The sequence below is a fragment of the Eucalyptus grandis genome, chromosome 11, assembly GCF_016545825.1.
Source record: "Eucalyptus grandis isolate ANBG69807.140 chromosome 11, ASM1654582v1, whole genome shotgun sequence".
NCBI classification, from domain to species: Eukaryota; Viridiplantae; Streptophyta; class Magnoliopsida; order Myrtales; family Myrtaceae; genus Eucalyptus; species Eucalyptus grandis.
This window is the reverse complement of record NC_052622.1, coordinates 7,100,906-7,121,943: the sequence shown is the minus strand read 5'-3', so window position 1 is coordinate 7,121,943 and position 21,038 is coordinate 7,100,906. Positions and strand designations below refer to the sequence as shown.

At 40.8% G+C, this 21,038-nt stretch overlaps 1 protein-coding gene across 1 annotated transcript; it reads right to left on the bottom strand.

The window, feature by feature from the left end:
- Nucleotides 1-2,216: 2,216 nt before the first annotated feature.
- LOC120289688 lies at nucleotides 2,217-20,539 on the bottom strand. The gene is made up of 7 exons (XM_039305004.1): nucleotides 19,670-20,539; nucleotides 19,172-19,332; nucleotides 17,393-18,509; nucleotides 9,116-9,201; nucleotides 7,394-8,747; nucleotides 6,281-6,946; nucleotides 2,217-2,750 (listed from the first exon to the last, which is right to left on the bottom strand). The coding sequence occupies exons 1-7, from the start codon at nucleotides 20,537-20,539 to the stop codon at nucleotides 2,217-2,219; spliced, it is 4,788 nt and encodes a 1,595-aa protein (XP_039160938.1).
- Nucleotides 20,540-21,038: the final 499 nt, after the last annotated feature.

Below are 21,038 nucleotides of genomic sequence, written 5' to 3'. Positions count from 1 at the left end.
TTAGTTTTCATAGTAAATCAAATCTCTCAACATAACTTTGGAGATAGAAAGTAATTCATTCATCCCAAGAAGTCATTCGCAGTTGGATTTATAATGTATTTCACACTTTTATGTCTAAAAGTTATCACGAACAATGCATCAACGACATCGAACAAACAGAACAGTATCCAAATAAACTCTAAAAAGCACCTCATATATGTCAAGTTATAAAGTACAAATGTCAGGGAAGAGATTGCACCCATTTCAACTGAAATGAAGCCTCCAATCTCAAGATGGTCCAAACATTTTTGGAACCCATACTTACAATAGTTAAAACTAGTGCCTGATTCCAAGCCTTGGGTTTCTCCTTCTACTTATTTTCAGATTTATAATGTATTTCACACTTTTATCTTAGTAAATTTTTCTTGGAAGGTCTCGCTTTGTCTTGGAGTATTCTCCTAATTTTTTGGGCATTTACTCCCATTGTTTTCTGGCAGAATATTCTGATAGCTGATTTCTACTAAAGTGAAAGATTGGACAGAAAGTAAACACTTAATTTATTTACTTATTAATGTATCTTTAGCTTATACTGAATTTTGAACAAAGCAAATGCCCCTAGAACCTGCCCCGATCTCTGGACTGAATGCCCGTTGCGAGATAACCATGGAAGAACACACATATCTAGTGATAAGCCAGGCATCACAGCATAATGCATTCTAACTAAAGCATTGACAAAGATATCTCATGCTGGATGCAGATTTAAGGACGGAAATAATACTAGTGTGAAAAAAGAATAAAAAATGACTAATGTTACCTGATGGACAACACAATAAAAATGGCTTGGATCCCAGAAAATGTAACGTAAGCACTCCCACTTATCGGTTTGGACTTCAAAAAGAGGTGCTCGCAATATAATTAACTCATCCGTCAAATTATATTTAACTTAGTCAAAATAAAAACATTCTCAGGTAAATCATGCAATAAGTAGAAACACTAGCTAAGTGATTATTGTGAAACATTTCATTTTGTAAGATTTTAAGTACAAGCTAGATATCACTACAAATGAGTGCAGTCACCAAACATCAAGCGAGTTGCTACTACCACCATTGGGCTCAGTTCCAAAGCCATGGCTAATGGAATACAAATTGATGCAGGAGGTTTTCCCATGACAGAGTTATGAATTTTGTAATCTATTTAGGTAGTCTGTGTGATAATATTAGTTTCAATAAGTGGTAACACAGGGCATGCCACTCCCAATGAAGTCAATGGCAAATCTAAAATGAATTTAATGTCCAATCAAGGGATGAGATCAGATCAGTAACCCTAGTACAAATATTCTGTAGAACAGTCCGTAACGTAATCTTATTCTAGGTTGTTGAAAGCATAGACCTTTTCTTGGGTTCTTTTTGGCTTCTTTTGGGCGAACATCTTATGCTATCTTGTACATCTCCATCTTTGTCAAATGGTATCACAAGCACAACAATTGTTATTTAAAAGAAACCAAGACAAAACAAAGGCTAAAACTGAGAATTTTTGTAGCTTCAATAGAAAATCGATATTCTAAAAGTATAGAGATAAAACTCATTATTTAAAACAATAAGCTGTTGTTATACTAGTGTCATAGAGTTAACCAGATCTGAACCCTTCATTAGAAATATAGCTTCTATATTGATCCAAATGTGACAAGATGAGAGACGAATTTGTATTACCAGATTAAGCAGAAGAGAAGGGTAGAGAATAGAAGGAGCAGAGATGGTTATGGAGAGCGGAATTTGATTCTTAACTCATTTCTCACTATGAAATCACGTGTAGACACTGATCATACATATTCATATATTTATTAATTAATTATGTAATCTATTTATTAAAATATAAAGATGTCCTCAAAACTGGAGTCAACAACTAAACAAGTAATAAAGCTAAATACCATGATAATAGATGATTAATTCTAACAAACTAGTTTCCCTACTACGGACACTTGTTATTGACACAAAAGCTTGGCCCACGAATGCCTAAGCCCGACTCTAAATGAAAATGAACAAGACTTTACCTACCATGCTATAATACATCATTCCACAAGCAACAGAATCTAATGTTGTTGGTATTATCTTTAGCTTGCTCATGCTTCAACGAATCTAACAATGCAGGGGAATAAACATCTAAATAACCAAAGAAACAGCAAGAGCTTTCAAAACTCTCCAGCACTTTTTAATTGCAGAAAGAAGATTATAATAATCTCATACCTTGTCATCCAAATAACAGAAACAACTATAGAGAAGCTTCATTTCAGGCAAAGAGAGAGGTAAATCTTGGAGCAGACCTGTCGGGCGTCGAGTAGAGGAGGACCCAGCAGCAAGGGCAGCAGTGGCTTCGCAGGGGAGGGCAGCGCAAGCGAGCGGCGCTGCAGCAGGGGGCTCGGGGACGCGCGACGTCGGGTCGACGCAGATCAGCACAAAGAGTGGCTTTGACGGGCTGCTGGTATCGCGGCTGGTGAGGGCGGCAAGGATCGACACGGTTTCAGCTGGCGTCAGCGAGTAGAGCAGGGGGCGTCGTTCAGGCGGTGGTAGATCAGTAGCACGGGAGCTCGAACGGAGGCGGCGTCGGTGCTCGGGTGCGAGCTCGGTGGGGGTCAGTGGCTTCGCGGGCAAAACCAGCAGAGCTCGGTGGGGGTCGCGGCTCGGGCGGAGCTTCGGATGACCGGCGGAATGGCGGCGGTGGTGCGAGCGCGAGGGGTGCAACGAGAGTGGCGAGGCGGCGTCGGTGCTCGGGTGCTTCGCGATTTCAAGAGGTAAAGACAGAAAGGAGAAAGAAACATATTAGGTTTTGCTTTTGCGTGTGTTTTGGGGGCTTCAAACCGGTTCCCAAACCGGTCCGGTCGATCCGGTTCCCGGGTGGGTAATCCCTCGGAACCGGTTCTTGGACCGGTTCAAACAGGGTCTGATTTTTGGGAACCGGTTCCCGATCCTGTTTTCCGGGTGGGCCGATCCGGGAACTGGGTTGACCCGGACCGGATGCACACCCCTAGCCTCAACCTTCTTGAGGTCCTCTGTTTCAACCTTTTTTTGGCGTCTTCACGCGTTAAAATACAGCAACCAAGGTCCCCATTTGCCGAAGGGAAAACATGAAATCTTCAGGCTACAATACTTGAATTTACTTAAGAGTTTAACCTGTCATAGTACCGACGAGGACGTCAGTGGCGATCCAGCCATGGAGCTCAAAACCACACCAAGGAGGAAGGACAAATTCCCACGATTCTTGCCTGTTTGCCGGCTTTGATACTATCTATAATGACCTGATTCGTCCGGACGGACATGAGTTGAACCTCTAAAAAATCCCATGATCAGCTAATTTGGGTTTTCATACGTGATCTCAGTACAAATCGAACCAAAAAAACCAAGTAAGTACTCAAAGACAAATCCTAAAATGTCAGGCTAAGGTGCAACCGAGCTTGCCTTGCCATGATCAAAGGAACAAAACTGGAGATGTTTTAAATGTTTTGAACGGGAGCGAAGGAACAAAGTAACCATTCTTCTTACCGATTTCTGTTGGAAATTTTGGGATACATTTTCCAATGAGCTAGTCATACATTTCTTCCTATTCAATCAATCTTAATTTTGTGTCGAGATAAATTATGCTCAAGCAGAACCGTTGAAGATAATTTCAATTCATTATGATATTATGTTTGTTGCCCATCGGAGCGAATTTTCGTAGGACATTAATCGTCCATAGGCAATTCAATGGTGGATCTACTTTGCTTCGAGCTTGATCGTTCTATTGATATATGCCTATTTGAGTAAAAACAGAGTAGATCGTTTGCAATTGTCCATGTGGTGCGACTTTTTATCATGCGATTACATGTTATTTCGTCTTAACTAAGCACAAAACGTGGCATAATGTGATTTTTTTTTTTTTTTTTGGCTTGATGACATGACATTTCATTATATCCAAGTGAAAAAGTAACTTTCAGGAAAAATTGAAAAGCACACTAGACGGAAAATGAATGATTTTGAAAATATGTTCTTGAAATGAGATGTTGCTTGAAATAATTAATCAAAGAAAAACACTTTCATTGCTGCCTCTGATTGGCTAAAACCGGAGCAGATATGGTTCGATCAAAACATATAGATCCAACCAGCACAAGGCAGTCATAGAAGCTACTCGAAGACTGAAAATCAGCGAAAGAGTAAATAACGAACACGGCTCAAGCTCTTCAGCGACAGAGCCTTTGCTCACAGCTGGCTTGAAGCGACGATCAACGGCGGTGAGTGACGTCTGGAGAAGGTCAGTTGACTAGGAATTCTCTGGAATTCAATTATGGAGAGAAGAACCTCTGGTGAGGTCAGACCATAAGGTGCTCTCTGGTGTATCATCTGCTGTTAAGAGAAAGCTAGAGAGAGAGAGAGAGAGAGAGAGAGAGAGTCGGTTCTGCCGCAAACGTTCCGCTTCGCGCATCCTTGCTAGAATTCCTTCGCTCATCTCACTTCCTCTTTGAACCTCCGGATGGAGAGTGAGAGAGAGAGAGATGGTTGGAATATGGCCCAAACTTCACGGGCTTTATGGCCTCTGAATTAAACTTGTAAATCTGGGCCTGTGCCAAGTGGCTTAATGCGAATTCAAATTTGGGCCCATGGGCTGCAGTGATCGGTACGTGTTGGTGGGCTGAGTGAAGTGAGCGAATTAGACTTAATGGATGGGCTAAGGCAAATGGGTTTAAAGTCCTTGCATAAATGGCCGAATTGGACTCTCTCATTAATTGATTTATTATTATTCTTTGTTTTTACAGAGACGGAAATCTTATCGGCAAAATTTCGTGTCAACAAGAAGCCACCATATCAAGTGATCCTTCTTTGAGAAAAAAGAAAAGATTATACAGAAATATCAAACGACATTGACGCAATACATGACTAGTAAGCATAGTAAGAACTCTAAGAAATTCAACTGTAACATAGGGGTTCTCTGCATATGTATGTTTGTATGTCTGCTTCTCTATGAGAGAGAATTCTATTTCCTACCGCACACAAATTAAAAAATTTGTGAAGCAAAACTGATATATATATATATATATATATATATATATATATATTTTTTTTTTTTTCACGAGAATCTTTTGTCATAGTTCTTGGCAAGTCAATCTTCAAATGCGAAGTTCGTTTAAAATTTCAATGCAACTGCCGTCTACACAATTTGTGAGGTGACAAACAATCAAAGCAAATGATTGGAGCGTAGATGAGAGCCTAGATTTGCATAAAGCTATGAACATATTGTACCGTGCTATTGATTGGTTTAATAGAATTGTTAAACAGGTTTCAGCTTATGATGTAAACCCTGAATAAAGAAGAATCCCTATGCCAATTTAGATTTGAGTGCTCGAAAGGAGCACTTTTGCTTGAACATTGATAGAAAAAGGCATACGCGAGCCTGATTTACAAGCTGACAGTGGCTTTATATAAAGAAAAAGACCGTTGATGGTTTGTTTGCAAAACAAATAAAAGTGCATTGTCCCACATATAAAAGATGGGAGTGTTGGTCCATTATATAAGTGTGGAAGTTTTCTAACAATTGAATATTATGAGCTACGTGGGTTAGCTTCTGAAGGGTTTTATCTTTTCAAAAGTTATAAAATTCAGATTTTACAAATAAAAAAACGGTTATTATTAGTTTTTGTCTGAATTTGCACTTTGTCCTTTGAAATAGTATCCATTAAAAATCCAACGTTTTCAGAGGAAAGGTTGTATCTATTCTAAAACACCATTATAAATTCTTCAATTCCGTCTTAATAATTTTTACTTCTCAAATTTCCTTTTCTTAAAAGAAATATAGCCATTATTTTCAATTATTTCCCTTTTTTTAGAGTTCTTGGAGAAATATTAAAGTTCCTATATAGTATTCTCATTTGAGACTTTATTATATCCTAGAGGATTTTTACTAATTTTTATTAGCAACTTTGTGGAATAAATAATTTCTTAAAGATATTGTATTCACGCCTCATAATTTGATTTCATTTTTTCCCCTATTGATGTTTTCCCAACAAAGACAAAGTGTAAGTTTATGTTAGAGAGGTTGTAAATAGACGTAATGAGGAATTAACCGAAGAAAGTGAAAGTTTGACATAAATAACGGAAAAGATACTGTGAAGAAACAAGTACATTTAAGAAAAAAAAAAGAAATACCTAGTTTACTTTTTAGGGAAATTCTAATATTTGCACAATTTAGAAAACTTGCCTGACCAGGAAATCCTACCCCTCCTAGGTTGCCTCCTACTAGACCATCGTCTTCTCCTATTATTTTCCTCAAACCAAACATGTTTCCAGGAGATGAGTGCATTTCCGATGACCACTCCAATCACTAAGCCACTTCCATACCCCATCAAAACAATTTTCCAATTGAGTTCACTTGGTGATCCCAAATCTTCTTCTTGTTGGGTTGAAGGTTGTCCCGATGCATTCTCTAAATTTCGACATTTCATGGATATGAATTCCCCACACAGTCTTGTGTTCCCTTTAAAGGAATCATCCGTAAACATATCGAACTGTTTCCCTTTGGGCACAGATCCCGTCAGATTATTGCAAGACAAATTTAGGAAAGAAAGGAACCCGAGTTCTATTAGCTTTGTGGGGATTTGTCCCCAGAGTTTGTTTCGAGAAAGATCCAACGACTCAAGTGCTGTGAGATTCCCTAATGATGATGGGATGTGACCAGTGAGGAAATTGTTGGAAAGGTTTAGTCCGTGCAATCCTTTGAGATCACCTATGGCACCAGGGATCTCTCCTTCGAACGAATTGCTAGATAGGTTGATGACTGTGAAGACATCTAGTATCTTTGGGTAATACCATTTAAGACCTTTGTAAATCACTATCATGGAGAAATCATAATCGCCATAGTAGGTGTATGAAAGCCACGCCGATGGATGTAGATCTTTGTGCATGTATGAAAAGTTCCCCATCTTAGATTTCATGGCATTCCAAGACTGAAAGAATTCCACAGGCAACATACCGACAAATGCATTAATAGAGAGGTCAAGTATCCGTAACTTAAGGAAGGTAGGACTAGATTTAGGCCTCTCTATAACACCGTGGAATTTATTGGATTGCAAAATAAGGACATGAAGCTCCGGTAAAGATCCCAACCATGATGGAAAAGTGTCCACGATAAGATTGTTTGCAAAGTTGATGGACTTGAGCATTTTGCAATTGGCCAAGGACCTCGGTAACTTGCCTTGCAACTAGTTGTCACTCAAATCAATCATCGTTATTTGCGTCCCCCTCAACAAAACCTCGGGAATGCTCCCGTGGAAATTTTTGCCTTTTAGGTTCAATATCATGAGAGAGCCGCTGATATTGCCCAAAATTCGAAGCTCACCAGTCAAATTGTTAGAAGACAAGTCTAGTGTGACTGCTTTACTCAAATTGCATACCCATGGTGGCAATGCTCCCGTCAGCCTGTTGTTGGATACTATATAGGAAACTATGGACAACGGTGCTTCAGGGAGTGGTCCTTTTAACATGATATGAGATAGGTCTATCGTGTACATATACAAAGGATTGATCGGGTAATATCGATCAAGGCCAGTTAAGAAGTTATGGGAGAGATTGAGGTACTGCATCTTTTTAAATCTTCCGTCCCATACCCAAAAGGGCACTTCTCCCGTAATGTTGTTATCCGACAGGTCCAACCAATTCATATCCTTTTGGGTTTGCAAGAATGCCGGAAACTCTCTCAAATTGCATGATGCCAGTCCTAGGACCTCAAGTTGAGGAAGAATAACATTTGCGCTACTCGTGCGGCATGATAGCCGGTTAGATGATAGTTGGAGCACCTCCAATTGTTTGAGCTTGAGAAAGTTGTCTAGTTCAACAGTACCGCTAAAGTTGTTTTCGAAAAGGCGGAGCACTTGGAGATTTTGGAGTTGATAGATTGATGAAGGTATCTGGCCGTGGAATTTATTGCGCGAAAGGTCAAGCACGACTAGTTGAGTCATGTTCACAAGCCAAGAAGGTATAGAACCTGATAGTTGATTGGTTTGGAGTCGCAAATCAGTTAGCTGAGTGAGGTTCATGAGTTGAGATGGGATGGTACCGCTTAACTGGTTGCCAAAAAAGGATAACTCCACAAGTTGAGACAAGTTTCCGATTGAAGGGGGAATTTCACCATATAAATTGATCCTCCAGAGGTTCAAAGTGGCAAGCTTTTTCATCTTCCAAACCCAAGACAAAGAGGAAGCGGACTGGGCAGCGAATGGGTTCATTCCGACATCTAGGTTTTTTAGGTTGCTAAGGTTAGCAAATGAAGCCGGGATGGATCCTGAGAAGTTGTTATGACCTATGTCAAGATAACTCAACAAAGGAAGGTTTCCGATTGACATAGGTAGGGACCCTGTCAAATTGCAGGAATTAAGATCCAACATCTCCAAGGAGCGGAGATTACCGATTGAAGCCGGTAGCTCCCCATAAAAGCTTGTGTCTCCCAGTTGCAGCTCTTTAAGAGGACTACTCGAGTTGAAGTTAGGCAAGCGGCCCGTGAGATCCTCATTGTCATCCACACTAATATATTGCAGCTTCGGTAAATGAAAAATGGCAGGCGGAAATATACCGTGCAGGTCACACACATCCATGTTCAGCCTTCTTAGTGAAGACAGATTCGCCAGGGTGTTGGGCACTTGGGACGACATGTTGACGTGACCAAGGAGAAGTTCTTCTAGGCCGGTCAGATTTTGAGATAGCCTTCTCAGGCCCAGCGCTTTCATCTCCAACAAAAGTCTATCATCTAGACTGCAACACAGGTTGAGGTACACCAACCTTGTAAGTTTGAAGATTTCTGATGGAACTTGGCCAGAAAAAAACGGAAGCAGAGAGATTGAGATGAGTCAATCTTGACAGATCTCCAACTCGAGACGGTATTTGAGAGTAGTTGAAGTGATTGTCGCCGAGATTGAGCTTTTCAAGATGAGCAAGCTGGAAGATGGTACTGTTGTTGTCGATAAAACCATAGAGAAAACTACTTCCCAAATCTAGAACAATTACGTGGCCTGTGTTCTCATCGCACTCGATCCCATCCCAAGAGCAACAATCCTGACTATTTTTCCAGGATAGAGTCTTGGGATGAGCGAGGACCACCCGAAACATTGGCGATTTCATACCTCTCTTTAAACTGTAGCAGTGCAGACATTTCATCCTCGAGACAAAGAGGTTTCACAGAACGAGAGAGGATGTGCGCGTCAATAGGCTGGCACGACAAGTACAAGAAAAGAAAGTGTATGGACATGTAGAAGCACGGCGAGCAAGCCATTTTGTTCGAAATAGAGACAAATTTGTTTTGATGAGCAGAGTATGAGAGGGCAAAGCAGATTTTATAGGTGGCGCTGGGTGCCTGGGGATATAAACACGCTTCATCTCGTGTTACGATGCATTGAATCAATGACTCTTCGTGTGATGAAACGCACAATGTGCAGTACCTATGAATATTTTATGTGCATGCGCATTACTTTCCGCAATGTCGTAACTGGTAGCTGCCGGGCACCTACTCAGAACTCAGCCAATCGATCTACATTTGCGTGCAAGACTTGGGTCAATCATGGAGAACGCAGCAAAAAAGCATATATATATAAATGTGCGCGCGCGCGCAGCACCTATGAATATTTTATGCGCATGCGCATTACTTTCCGCAGTGCCGTAGCAGGTAGCTGCTGGGCACATACTCTGAACTCAGCCAATCGATCTCCGTTTGCATGGAAGACTTGAGTCAACCGTGGAGAAAGCAGCAAAAGCACATATATATTATATCATATTATATTATATACATATATATATTTGCATTTTGCATGGAAGACTTGGGTCAACAATACTGAAAGCAGCAAAAAGGTACATGTAATAAAAAATAATAAAGGGTAGTTGAAGACTTGGGTTGCGCTGTGTTGGACTTCTTTGTTTGCAATGTTAGTGCTGTTTCGACTTTGGATTCATGATCTGTATACATTTCCTTGAGTCACTGATTAGGTATGTAATTTACGCCGTGTAATGCATTCGGAGAAATTAAGATTAATTAGAGTTTGGAATAGTCTTGTTTCTGTCTTTGAAATAAATAGAAAATAAAGAAAACTAAACTATGTTGTTGGTAGGGGAAAGTGCCAAAAAGTCCTAAACCTTTTGTCTTTGTGCCAATTTAGTCATAAATCTTTTTTTGGTGCCGATTCAGTTCTAAACCTTTTTAAGTTGTGCCAATTTAGTCCTTTCCGGCCAATTTTAGCCGGATTTTGCTGATTGGACGCCGGTCGGCTGACGTGGCATGATCGGCGCCGACGTGACAACTTTTAATAATATTTTAATATTTTTATTTTTTAAATACTTTTAATATTATTTATTTTTATTTTTTTTTTTCCTCAGCCGGTCGCCGAGGTCCGGCGACCGCCGGGCGACCGCCGGCGAGGGCGAGGCCGGCGGGCGAGCCTCGCCATGGCCGCCTTGCCGATCGGGCCATGGGCGAGGCTCAACCTCGCCGGATTTGGTGAGGTCGAGCCTCGCCGGGCCGATCCGGCGAGGCGGCCATGGGCGAGCTCGCCCTCGCCGGATCCCGGCGAGGTCGAGCCTCGCCGGCCCTCGCCGGCCATGGGCGAGGCTCGCCTCGCGATCCGGCGAGGCCGGGCGAGGGTGAGCCTCGCCCATGGCCCGATCTCGGCAGGCGGCCATGGGCGAGGCTCGCCCTCGCCGGATTTGGCGAGGCGAGCCTCGCCGGCCATGGGCGAGGCTCGTCTCGCCGATTCGGCGAGGCTGGCTAGGGTGAGCCTTGCCCATGGCCCGATTTGGCGAGGTCGAGCGAGGGGTGAGGCTCGACCTCACCGATCCGGCGAGGCGAGCCTCGCCCATGGCCGGATCCGGCGAGGCGGCCATGGGCGAGGCTCGACCTCGCCCGATCCGGCGAGGTCGGCCTCGCCTTGCCGGTGATCGCCTCGGCCGGTCACCGGACCCCGGCGACCAGCTGGAGGAAAAAGACAAAAATAAAAAAATATTTAAAAAATGTTAAAATATTAAAATATTATTAAAAGTTGTCACGTTAGCGCCAATCAGCCACGTCGCCCGACCGGTGTCCAAAAGCAAAATCCGGTCAAAATTGCCGGAAAGGACTGAATTGGCACAACTTAAAAGAGGTTTAGGACTGAATTGGCACCGAAAAAAAGGTTTAGGACTAAATTGACACAAAGACAAAAGGTTTAGGACTTTTTTTGCACTTTTCCCGTTGTTGGTAACATCAAGATCCTTCATTCATTGCGCAAACAATACTCATCAGTTCACAAGAAACAACAAATTTATTACATTTAGTCCCATATTCAATCAAGACAGTTTGTTTAAACTCAAGTTTAATTTATTTCTCAATAAATGAACTTTGCTAGAAATTTTTCGAAAGGAGCTTATTTTAAAGGCATGTTGGTTTGTATCTACCAATCAATAGGAAAGTCATTTATTACAAGAAAGTTACGAAATAGACATTTGGGAATAAGTCTTGAGTACAACTGGAGTCCCAAGTTTGAGTGCTGGGACTCGGCTCGAGCACTAGTCTTGGGCCCAGCCGTGGGAACAAACTTCTTGGGAACATGGACCCACACACGCTTAACCTTCTTGAGATCCTCTATTTTACCTTCTTGACATCTCCACGCATTACAATGTAGCAAACAAGGTCCTCATTTGCTGAAGTAAGAAAGCATGAAATCTATGGGTGGAAAATTGTTAAAAAAAAATCTTAAATCTATTACGATTTTGCTAATTTAGTCATAAATATTTTAATTTTACCAATTGAGTTTTAAATATTTTTCATATTTTGCTCATTGAGTTAATTAGGTCAATTTTGGCTACAAATTGCTTAAATTGGCGTTGGCACGCCCATCTAAACATTTTCATATTTTGCTTATTGAGTTAATCTGGCTAATTTTGGTTGTAAATTGCTTAAGTGAGTGTTGGCACACCGACCATTCCTATGTAGTACGATTGACATTGACATTGACAATTTTAAAAATATATTTTTATTTTTTCTATCCTTCACTTTTCATTCTTTTCTTTTTTCATTTTCTTTTTCTCTCTTTGCCAAGCCAGTGGAGGTCGCTGGCGCTTTGGTGTGCCTCAAGTCTCGCCTACCTTGGCGAGGTTGACCTTGCCAAGGGTTGATGAGGGCGGCCCTAGCCTGAGGCTGTGACTTCAACAAACCATCAATGAGTCTTGGTAGTGGCCGGTGGAGGGAAAAAGGAAAAGGAAAGAAGGAAAAAGAAAAAAAAAAAGATAGAGAGAAGAGAAAAGGAAAAAGTAAAAGAAAGAAAAGAGAAAAAAAGGAAAAAAAAAAAAAGACGAAAAATATTTAAATATTATTAAAAAATGTTCATGTTATCATGGACCATGTCATGTAAGATGATCGGCGTCTATGTTAGCAGTATTTATCTAAAATTGGTTGAATGCACTTTAATTGATAAAGTGTGAAAATTTTTAAGACTTAATTGATAAAATTGAAAGATTTAGAATGAATTAATAAAAGTGTAAAAGGTTGATGACTTTTTGGATAATTTTCCCAATCTTTGTAGCCCATCAATCATCCATAGGCAATTCAATGATGGATCTACCTTTCTTTAGGCCCAATCTTTATACCCCTATTGCCTATGAGTAGAAACAAAGCATATTGTTTGTGATTGTCTCTTTGGTACGGCATTTTATTGTGTAGTTACACGACGTGTTATCTTAACTAAGCACAAAAACGCGGTATAATGTGATTTCTTTCTTAGCTATATGACGTTTCGTTGTGTCTGAGTGAAAAAAGTATCTTCAACGAAAAAAAAATTTGCACGGCAACCTTACCACAAACAAGATACTCTCGGAAACTTTTCAGCACATGCAACTCTCCTATTTTGAACTATAGTATTTCTGTCCTTCCATGAGAAATAAATGACACCATTCCTTGCCACCTTTAATAGGACTTTCCAGAGATCTCCCCTTTGATGTCTGCAACACCCACATAAACTCAGAGTCCCAATCTCCCACAAAACCTCTTATACCGCATAGCTGCAAAAGCCTACTTCATTTTTCAGAGGAGAAAGAACTATCAAAGAACAAATGTCTCGTTGATTCGGGCTGCAATCCACAGAGGACACAAAAACCATTCACGTTCTGCCATTTGCACAATCTATCACCTGTCTGCTGCAATTTGGTAAGGATAGCAAGCCAAGATATAAAGCCGAATCTCGGCACATTTGGATTAAACCAAATTAGCCTATGCCAAGTTACCTTAGCCTTTTTTCTCCCTAGTTAAGCTCCAAGCATCAGCCTGAGTGAAATCACCTGATTTAGAGCCTCAGAAGGCCACTCTATCTAGTTGAGACTTGAGAGAGGCATTAAAGTTCCACACAGCTCAGCCTGAGTTTCAACCAGATTATTTAATTTAGCAGTGGTTTTGCCAAACACTCGTTTCCTCTTATTGCTAGTTCACGCTCATTTCCTCTTTCAAAACATAGAAGTAATGACATTTAAAGATCTCGACGACAAGAAATTCAAAATCGACCTAGTTAGGCCGTACCCAGTTTGCCGGCATCTATGGTTTGATTTTTGTTTCCGAAACACGGTTATGTGAAAAAGTTGCTCCTTATAGTGAAACCCAAAACATATGGCCGAGATTGTAATCACTACTATTCAGTAATGAAGTAAACGGATATTTAAGGGCACATCTGCCAAGAAAGCAACAAATCATGTTACGACTAACGTGGAAGCGCGAACAAACGAAGAGATCTGAGTAAGAATAAATTACAGCCTACACCTCCATTTGATTCGCCATCCTCGCGATCTTCTCCGTTCCTCCGTTGCCTTCTTCGGCAACTTTTCTTCTGCTCTTTAGCAGAGACAGCCCCCAAATCCGACGGTACCTCGTCCTCCTCCACGAATCGGAATAATCCATTGGTGAAGAGTCTGGATCGTACTTCGTGGTGGACTTCCAACGCGATTTGTCGTCCGGATTCCCTATTCTTTTTGTCTTCTCAGTTTTGCCTTTTTAAATAAATTTTTAGCTTTTTTATTATTTTAATCTAATTTAAAATAATTGGCTAAAAATTATTTAAAAAATGTCATGTGGAATTTTAAAAAGTTACATCGGTGTTTTCTGCTACTTAAATTGACAGTATTAATTTTAGAACTTGATTGCATAAATTTGAAAAGTTTTATGATTTGATTAATTTTTTTGCAAATTTGAATATTCAATTTTATTTGTGTAACAATTTTTAGGATTTGTAGTGTACATATCCCTTCTATATTTACATGAAGGGGACATAGCAAACTCGTTTTCTAATTCAACGATGTAGAAGTAGCTTCCACGGCATCATGGGAGATGTGAACCCCCAAGTCTCTCCAGGGGTACGTTTGGAGGCCAATGCTACAAATAGCATAAGAATAGTCACAATTTTCTCGTTGCCTTAGTCATCAGGGCACTCAGAACTCGTGGTCATAAAGATAGAGAATACTTGTCAAATAGAATCCAATCACATCGAATCTGAATGCCTGCAAGCCTGGATTTACCACCCATCAACACAGGCTCACCTCCTCATGCTTTTGAGACTCTTATCTATGATCTGTCATTTGACATTATGTTCCTCTGATCTGTCAATAGCTACCACTTTCAGGACTCTTCTCTTGATTCTCTGGACTTTTCACCTGCGCGTTGTTGATCATCCACACGATGACGTGGTCTAAGGAAGATTGCAACAGCATACACATGTCTAGGCCTCGACCGTTAAGCCAACTCGTGGGGTCGAGATCTCATAGTCAATAATTTTTACTTGATCATATCATATAAACAGCCATGCAGGATATTTCCAGGACTGGGCCAAAGCAGTGCTGCAATAGCCAGCCAGTCTACTGCGCATAATGCAAGGTCTCAATAATGGGTCTACTCAATTTTGCAAAAGTCAACCACCAAGGCATGTGCTTTTCCCGTTTGAATTTTTCTCGTTCACAATTGTTAATCTGATCACAAACATGGAGGCCGTAAAAATTTGTATACTTGACACCTTGATTAAATACATTATATGTCAATTTTTAAGGAGGGGTCTTGTCAACATTTTACCAGCCCCAAAGCAAATATTCACTCATAAAAAATATAAAATAAAAATCATATATATGTTTATTTCATGAAAATTATCAAAAAAGTCATAAGCCTATTACAATTGTACCAATTTAGTCATAAAAACCAATTTAGTCCAAAAACCTTTCGTATTTATGTCAATTCAGTCAATCTGGCTAATTTTAGCCGACTAGTGCTGACGTGGACATCGGTTGGTTTAGGACTTTTGGTAATTCTCCCACCACTGTCACACCCCCAACTCTACAAGTACATGTGCAATGACATGGTAGTCCTTTTATCCAAATGATACAGTTTCAAATATAACCATCAACAACTTATTATCGATATACATATATATATATATATATATATATATATATTAATATCTTTCATTTTTGTGAGATTTTGTTGGACTATCAACTATTTAAAATGTTAAACTTTTAAATGAAAGCGTAGTTTAATATTTAATTGTTTTATCAATTTTCATATATGTTATTCTGAGCCGCCTCTAAAGATCAATCAACATATATTCACGTTTGACAATAAGACTAGCGAAATGGACTGAAATCAAGGCTGAAATAAGCAAAGACAGAGCAGGCAACGTCTCGGATGAGCATCACAGCAGGTCAATTCAACGGTGCCATGAGAGGATCAAGCACAGACGTCTTATTCTGAAGACGTAAGAATCAACCAAACGTCAATATGCAAGAATTTTACTCAAATTCACAGGTAGGTTTCACTATAAAAATTGTCAAACACATGGTAGACATTTTAATCTAATGATCTAAACGCAGGAATATGACAAAACACGAGGAGTTCAAACCGCTAGCAGAAGCTCGGTTACATAAGATTCAGACACAATCAGTACGTAGGATTCTCGGCCTCTCTTTTTAGCAAAAAACAGAGCAGATACGGTTCGTAAACTAAGGATGTTTGCCTGCAATGATTATCGATCGGACCAGAGCAAGACAGTCACAGAAGCAAACTTCGAAGACAGGAGGAATCAGCGAAAGAGTAAATGGCGAGCTGCCGCTCAAGCTCTTCAGCGACCAATGACTGAGAACAGGGGGATCAGAATCTTTATCTCGCGGCGGTGGAGATGGATTGAAGTGACGATCGAGGGCGGCTACGGCGAGCGATGTCCGGAGAAGAAGAATGGGCTACGAATTCTAGAGAGAAGGGAACTCTGTCAGTCCGTGAGGTGCTATATGGTGTAACATGGTCCCCATGCCGGAATTCCTTCGCTCCTCAGTTCCTGCACATGCGCGCTTTATGGGCCAAGCTCTCACAGGCTTTAGAGACTCCGACTTAAACTTGTGAATGTGGGCCTGTGCATAAGTCGCTTAAGGATTTTAAAGTTGGGCTTCATGGGCTATACTAACGGGCCGGTCAAATTCCTGATGGGCTTGGCTAGTGGTCTGGTTGGTGGACTGGGCCGACTTGAGCGAGTTAGACTTAATAAATGGGCTGAGGCAAATGGGATCAGGTCCTTGCACGAATGGCCGAATCGGACTCTTTCCTTTATTGATTTATTATTATTTTTCATGGTTTTACAAAGACAGAAACTTGATTTATCTGCCAAAATTCAGCTGTCAATAATAAGTCACCATATCAAATGATCCTTCTTTGAGAAAAAAAGAAATGATTAAACACATAAATCAAATGACATTAACCAAGAAAATGACTACCCAGCATAGTGAGAACTTTAGTAAATTCAACCTTGCCATGTTGGTTCTCAGCATAATATGCTGTTTTATGAAAGAGAATTCGATTTGCTACCGCACGAACATAAAGGAAGATCCGAAAAGCAAAACTGATATGTATATTTTCACAAGAATCATTTGTCACGGTGCTTGTCCAATGAATCTCCAAATGCGGATTTTGTTTCAAATGTCAATACAACCGTTGTCTGTACAATTTGTGAGGTGACAAACAACCAAAGCAAATAATCAAGGCATGGATGAGAGCCAAGATTTGCATAAAGTTGTGAGAATATTGTATCATTGCTATTGATTGTTTTACTAGAATCCATAAATGGGTTTCAGCTAGTGATGTGAGCCTTGGATAAAGAAGAATCCATATGGCAATTCAGATTTGAGTGTTCAACAGTAGTACTTTTGCTTATACATTTATAGGAAAAGGCGCAAATGACCTGGGTTTTCAAGTTGATAATGGCTTTATAAATAGATGTGATGAGAGATTAGATGAAGAAAATGAAGTTCGACATAAATAACTATAAAAATACTATGAAGAAACAAATGCATTTGAGAAAGAGAAGGAAATACCTAGCTCATTTTTAGGGAAGTTCTAATATCTATAGAAATTAAAAACTTGCCAAACCAAGAGTTCCTACCCCTCCTAGGTGGCTTCGACTAGGCCGTCGCCTTCCTGGCATTTCCTTCAAACCAATCATGTTTCCGGAGATGAATGCATTTCCGAGGACCACTCCAATCACCAAGCCGCTCCCATAACCCAAAAGAACAATTTTCCAATCAAGTTCAATTGCCGATCCCAGGCCTTCTTCTTGGTGGGTTGAAGGTTGTCCTGACTTATCCTCTGAATCTTGACATTTTGTGGATATGAATTCCCCACATAGTCCCGAGTTTCCTTTGAAAGAATCATTTGAAAACGTATCAAACTGTTTCCCTCTAGGCACAGACCCAGTCAGATTGTTGTAAGACATGTTCAAGACAGAAAGGAACCCGAGTTCTGTTAGCTTCTGGGGGATCTGCCCCGAGAGTTTGTTCAAAGAAAGGTCCAATGACTCGAGCGCTTTGAGATTCCCTAACAATGGTGGGATTTGACCAAAGGTGAGGAGATTATTTGAAAGGTTCAATCCCTGCAATCCTTTAAGATCACCAATGGCACCCAGGATCTCTCCTTCAAACAAATTGCTAGAGAGGTCAATGACTGTGAGGGCTTTTGATATCTTCGGGTAATACAATACAAGCCCTTTGTAAATCATTGTCATGGAGAAATCGTAATTGCCATAGTAGGTGAAGGAAAAATACCATCTTGGCAGTAGGTTTTTGTGCATGTATGTAAAGTTTCCCGTCTCGGATTTCATGCCATTCAAAGAATGAAAGAATTCCACGGGCAACTTACCGACAAATGCATTAATAGAGAGGTCAAGTATTCGCAGCTTAAGGAATGTCTGACTAGATTGAGGCCTCTCTATGACATGGTGGAATTTATTGGATCGTAAAATAAGGACACGAAGCTCCGGTAGAGATCCCAACCATGATGGGAAGCTGTCCACAATAAGATTGTTTGCAAAGTTGATGAACTCGAGCATCTTGCAATTGGCTAAGGACCTTGGTAAATTGCCTTGCAACTGATTGTCACTCAAATCAAGCATCATCAACCGCGTCCCCCTCACCAAGAGCTCAGAATGTTTCCGCAAAAATTGTTGCCTTTTAGGTTTAGTATCATGAGAGATTCGCTGATATTGCCTAAACAACCGGAAGCACGCCGGTCAAATCATTAGAAGACAAGTCTAGTGTGATTACTAATCTCAAATTGCAGATCCATGGTGGCAATGCTCCCGTCGGCCTATTGTTGGATACTATGTAGAACATTATGGGCGACGATGCTTCGGGGGTGGTCCTTGCAACATGTTATGAGATAGGTCTATTGTGTACATATGTAAAGGATTGATCGAGTAATATCGATCAAGACCGCTAAAAAGTTATGAGAGAGATTCAGGTATTCCATGCTATTAGAACTGCCGTTCAACACCCAAAAGGGCATTTCTCCCCTAATGTTGTTATTCGATAGGTCCAACCAATGCATGCTCTCTTGGTTTTGTAAGAATGCCGGAAACTCGCTCAAATTACATGATGCCAGTCCTAGGACACGAAGCTGAGGAAGATTAACATTCGTGCTACTAGTGTGGCATGATAGCTTGTTAAATGATAGTTGCAGCACCATCAATTGTTTGAGCTTGAGAAAGTTGTCTAGCTCAACAGTGCCGCTGAATTTGTTTTTAACAAGGAAGAGGACCTGGAGATTTTGGAGTTGAGAGATTGATGAAGGTATCTCACCGTGGAAATTGTTGATCGCAAGGTCAAGAATGACCAATCGAGTCATGCTCATAAGCCAAGACGGTATATACCCTGATAGTTGATTACTTCGGAGGTACAATGTTGTCAGCCGAGTGAGGTTCCTAAGCAGAGATGGGATAGTACCGCTTAATTGGTTGCCAAGAAAGCTTAACTCCACTAGTTGAGACAAGTTTCCAATTGAAGGTGGAATCTCGCCATATAAATTGATTTTCTGGAGATACAAAGAGGCAAGCTTCTTAATCTTCCAAATCCATGACAAATAGGAAATGGTCTGGGCAGTGAATGGGCTCATGCTGACACTCAGGTATTCGAGGTTGCTAAGATTAGCAAATGAAGCCGGATGGATCCTGAGAAATTGCAACCAATTATGATGAGGTGACTCAAGGAAGGAAGGTGTCCAATTGATGAGGGTAATGACCCTGAGAATTGGCAACCGCTTATGTCAAGATAACTCAAGGAAGGAAGTTTTCCAATTGACGCGGGTAACGACCCTGTCAAATTGCATGTTTCGGAGTTAAGATCCAAGAATTCCAAGGAACGGAGATTACCGATTGAAGCGGGTAGCTTTCAGAAAAGCTCGTGCCAGGCACTCGCAGTTGTTTAAGAGGACTACTTGAGTTGAAGTAAGGCAATTGTCCTATGAGAGCTTTATTGTCAGCCACCCCGAGATATATCAACTTTGGTAAATTGAAAATGGCGGACGGGAATACACCGTGCAGGTCGCACACATCCATTTGCAGCGCTCTTAGGGAAGACAGATTGGCCAAAGTGTTGGGCACTTTGGCCGACATAGCGACGACACCAAGGGACAGTACTTCCAGGCTGGTCACATTTTGAGCTAGGCTTCTCAGGCCTAGTGGTTGCATTTCCAACAAACGTGTAGAAGTATATGGATCAAGATTGCAACACAGGTCAAGGTACACCAACCTTGTCAGCTTGAAGATTTCTGATGGGACTCGACCGGAAAATACGGAATAAGAGACATTGAGATAAGTCAATCTCAATAGATCCCCAATTCGGGACGGTATCTGAGAATAGTTGAAGTGATTGTCGCTGAGATCGAGCTTTTCAAGGTGAGCAAGCTGGAAGAGGGTACTGTTGCTGTCGATGGAACCATAGAGAAAACTACTTCTCAAGTTGAGAATAATTACATGGCCGGTGTTCTCGTCACACTCGATTCCATCCCAGGAGCAGCAATCCCGACCTTTATTCCAGGATAGAATCTTGGGACGAGTGAGAGGACCCCTCGAAACATTGGCGATGTCGTATCTCTCTTTAAACTGCAGCAGTGCAGATATTTCGTTCTCGAGACACAGAGGTTTTACAGAACGAGAGAGATTGTGAGCACCAATAGGATGTGACCACAAGTACAAGAAAAGCAAGTTTATGGACATGTAGAAGCACGAGGAGCGAGCCATTTTATTTCAAACAAGATAACTCTGTTTTGATGGGCAGAGCATATGAGAATGAAGCAGATTTTATAGGCGGTGCTTGGAGTCTAGGGGTCTGAACACGCCTCATCTCATGCCATAATGCGTCAAATTGATGACTTTGTGAGTGATGTAATACGTAGAAATATGTGTAATACATCTGAGTCAATGAAATGGTACGAATCGAGAGTCAAAATTGAAGACTTTGATCTGGCTCCTCTCGTTCACACAATGATCACTCTGCATTGGACCTTTCTGTTTGCAACGTTAGTGCTGTTTCCACTTTGAATTTATGATTTGCGATCACTTCCCTTGGTCACTGATGAGGAATATAACTTTATGTTATGTAATGCGTTTAGAGAAACTATGCCAGCTAAGAGTTTTGAACCGTCTTACTTATTGAGAGTGATATCAGATGTAGAATAAAGACAATTATCTATGAGCAATTAGACATTTGTATTGTTGCTTAATATTTTCTTATTGCTTG

Excerpts from the sequence above, each read along its gene's own strand:
- LOC120289688 (XM_039305004.1), bottom strand. The coding sequence starts at position 20,539 with ATGGCTCGCTCCTCGTGCTTCTACATGTCCATAAACTTGCTTTTCTTG. Across the intron at positions 18,510-19,171 it reads CGAAGTAATCAACTATCAGG|GCAATATCAGCGAATCTCTC; the intron begins GTATATACCGTC and ends CCGGTTGTTTAG. Across the intron at positions 9,202-17,392 it reads GGGTAGGAACTCTTGGTTTG|CCTATTGACGCGCACATCCT; the intron begins GCAAGTTTTTAA and ends TTGTCGTGCCAG.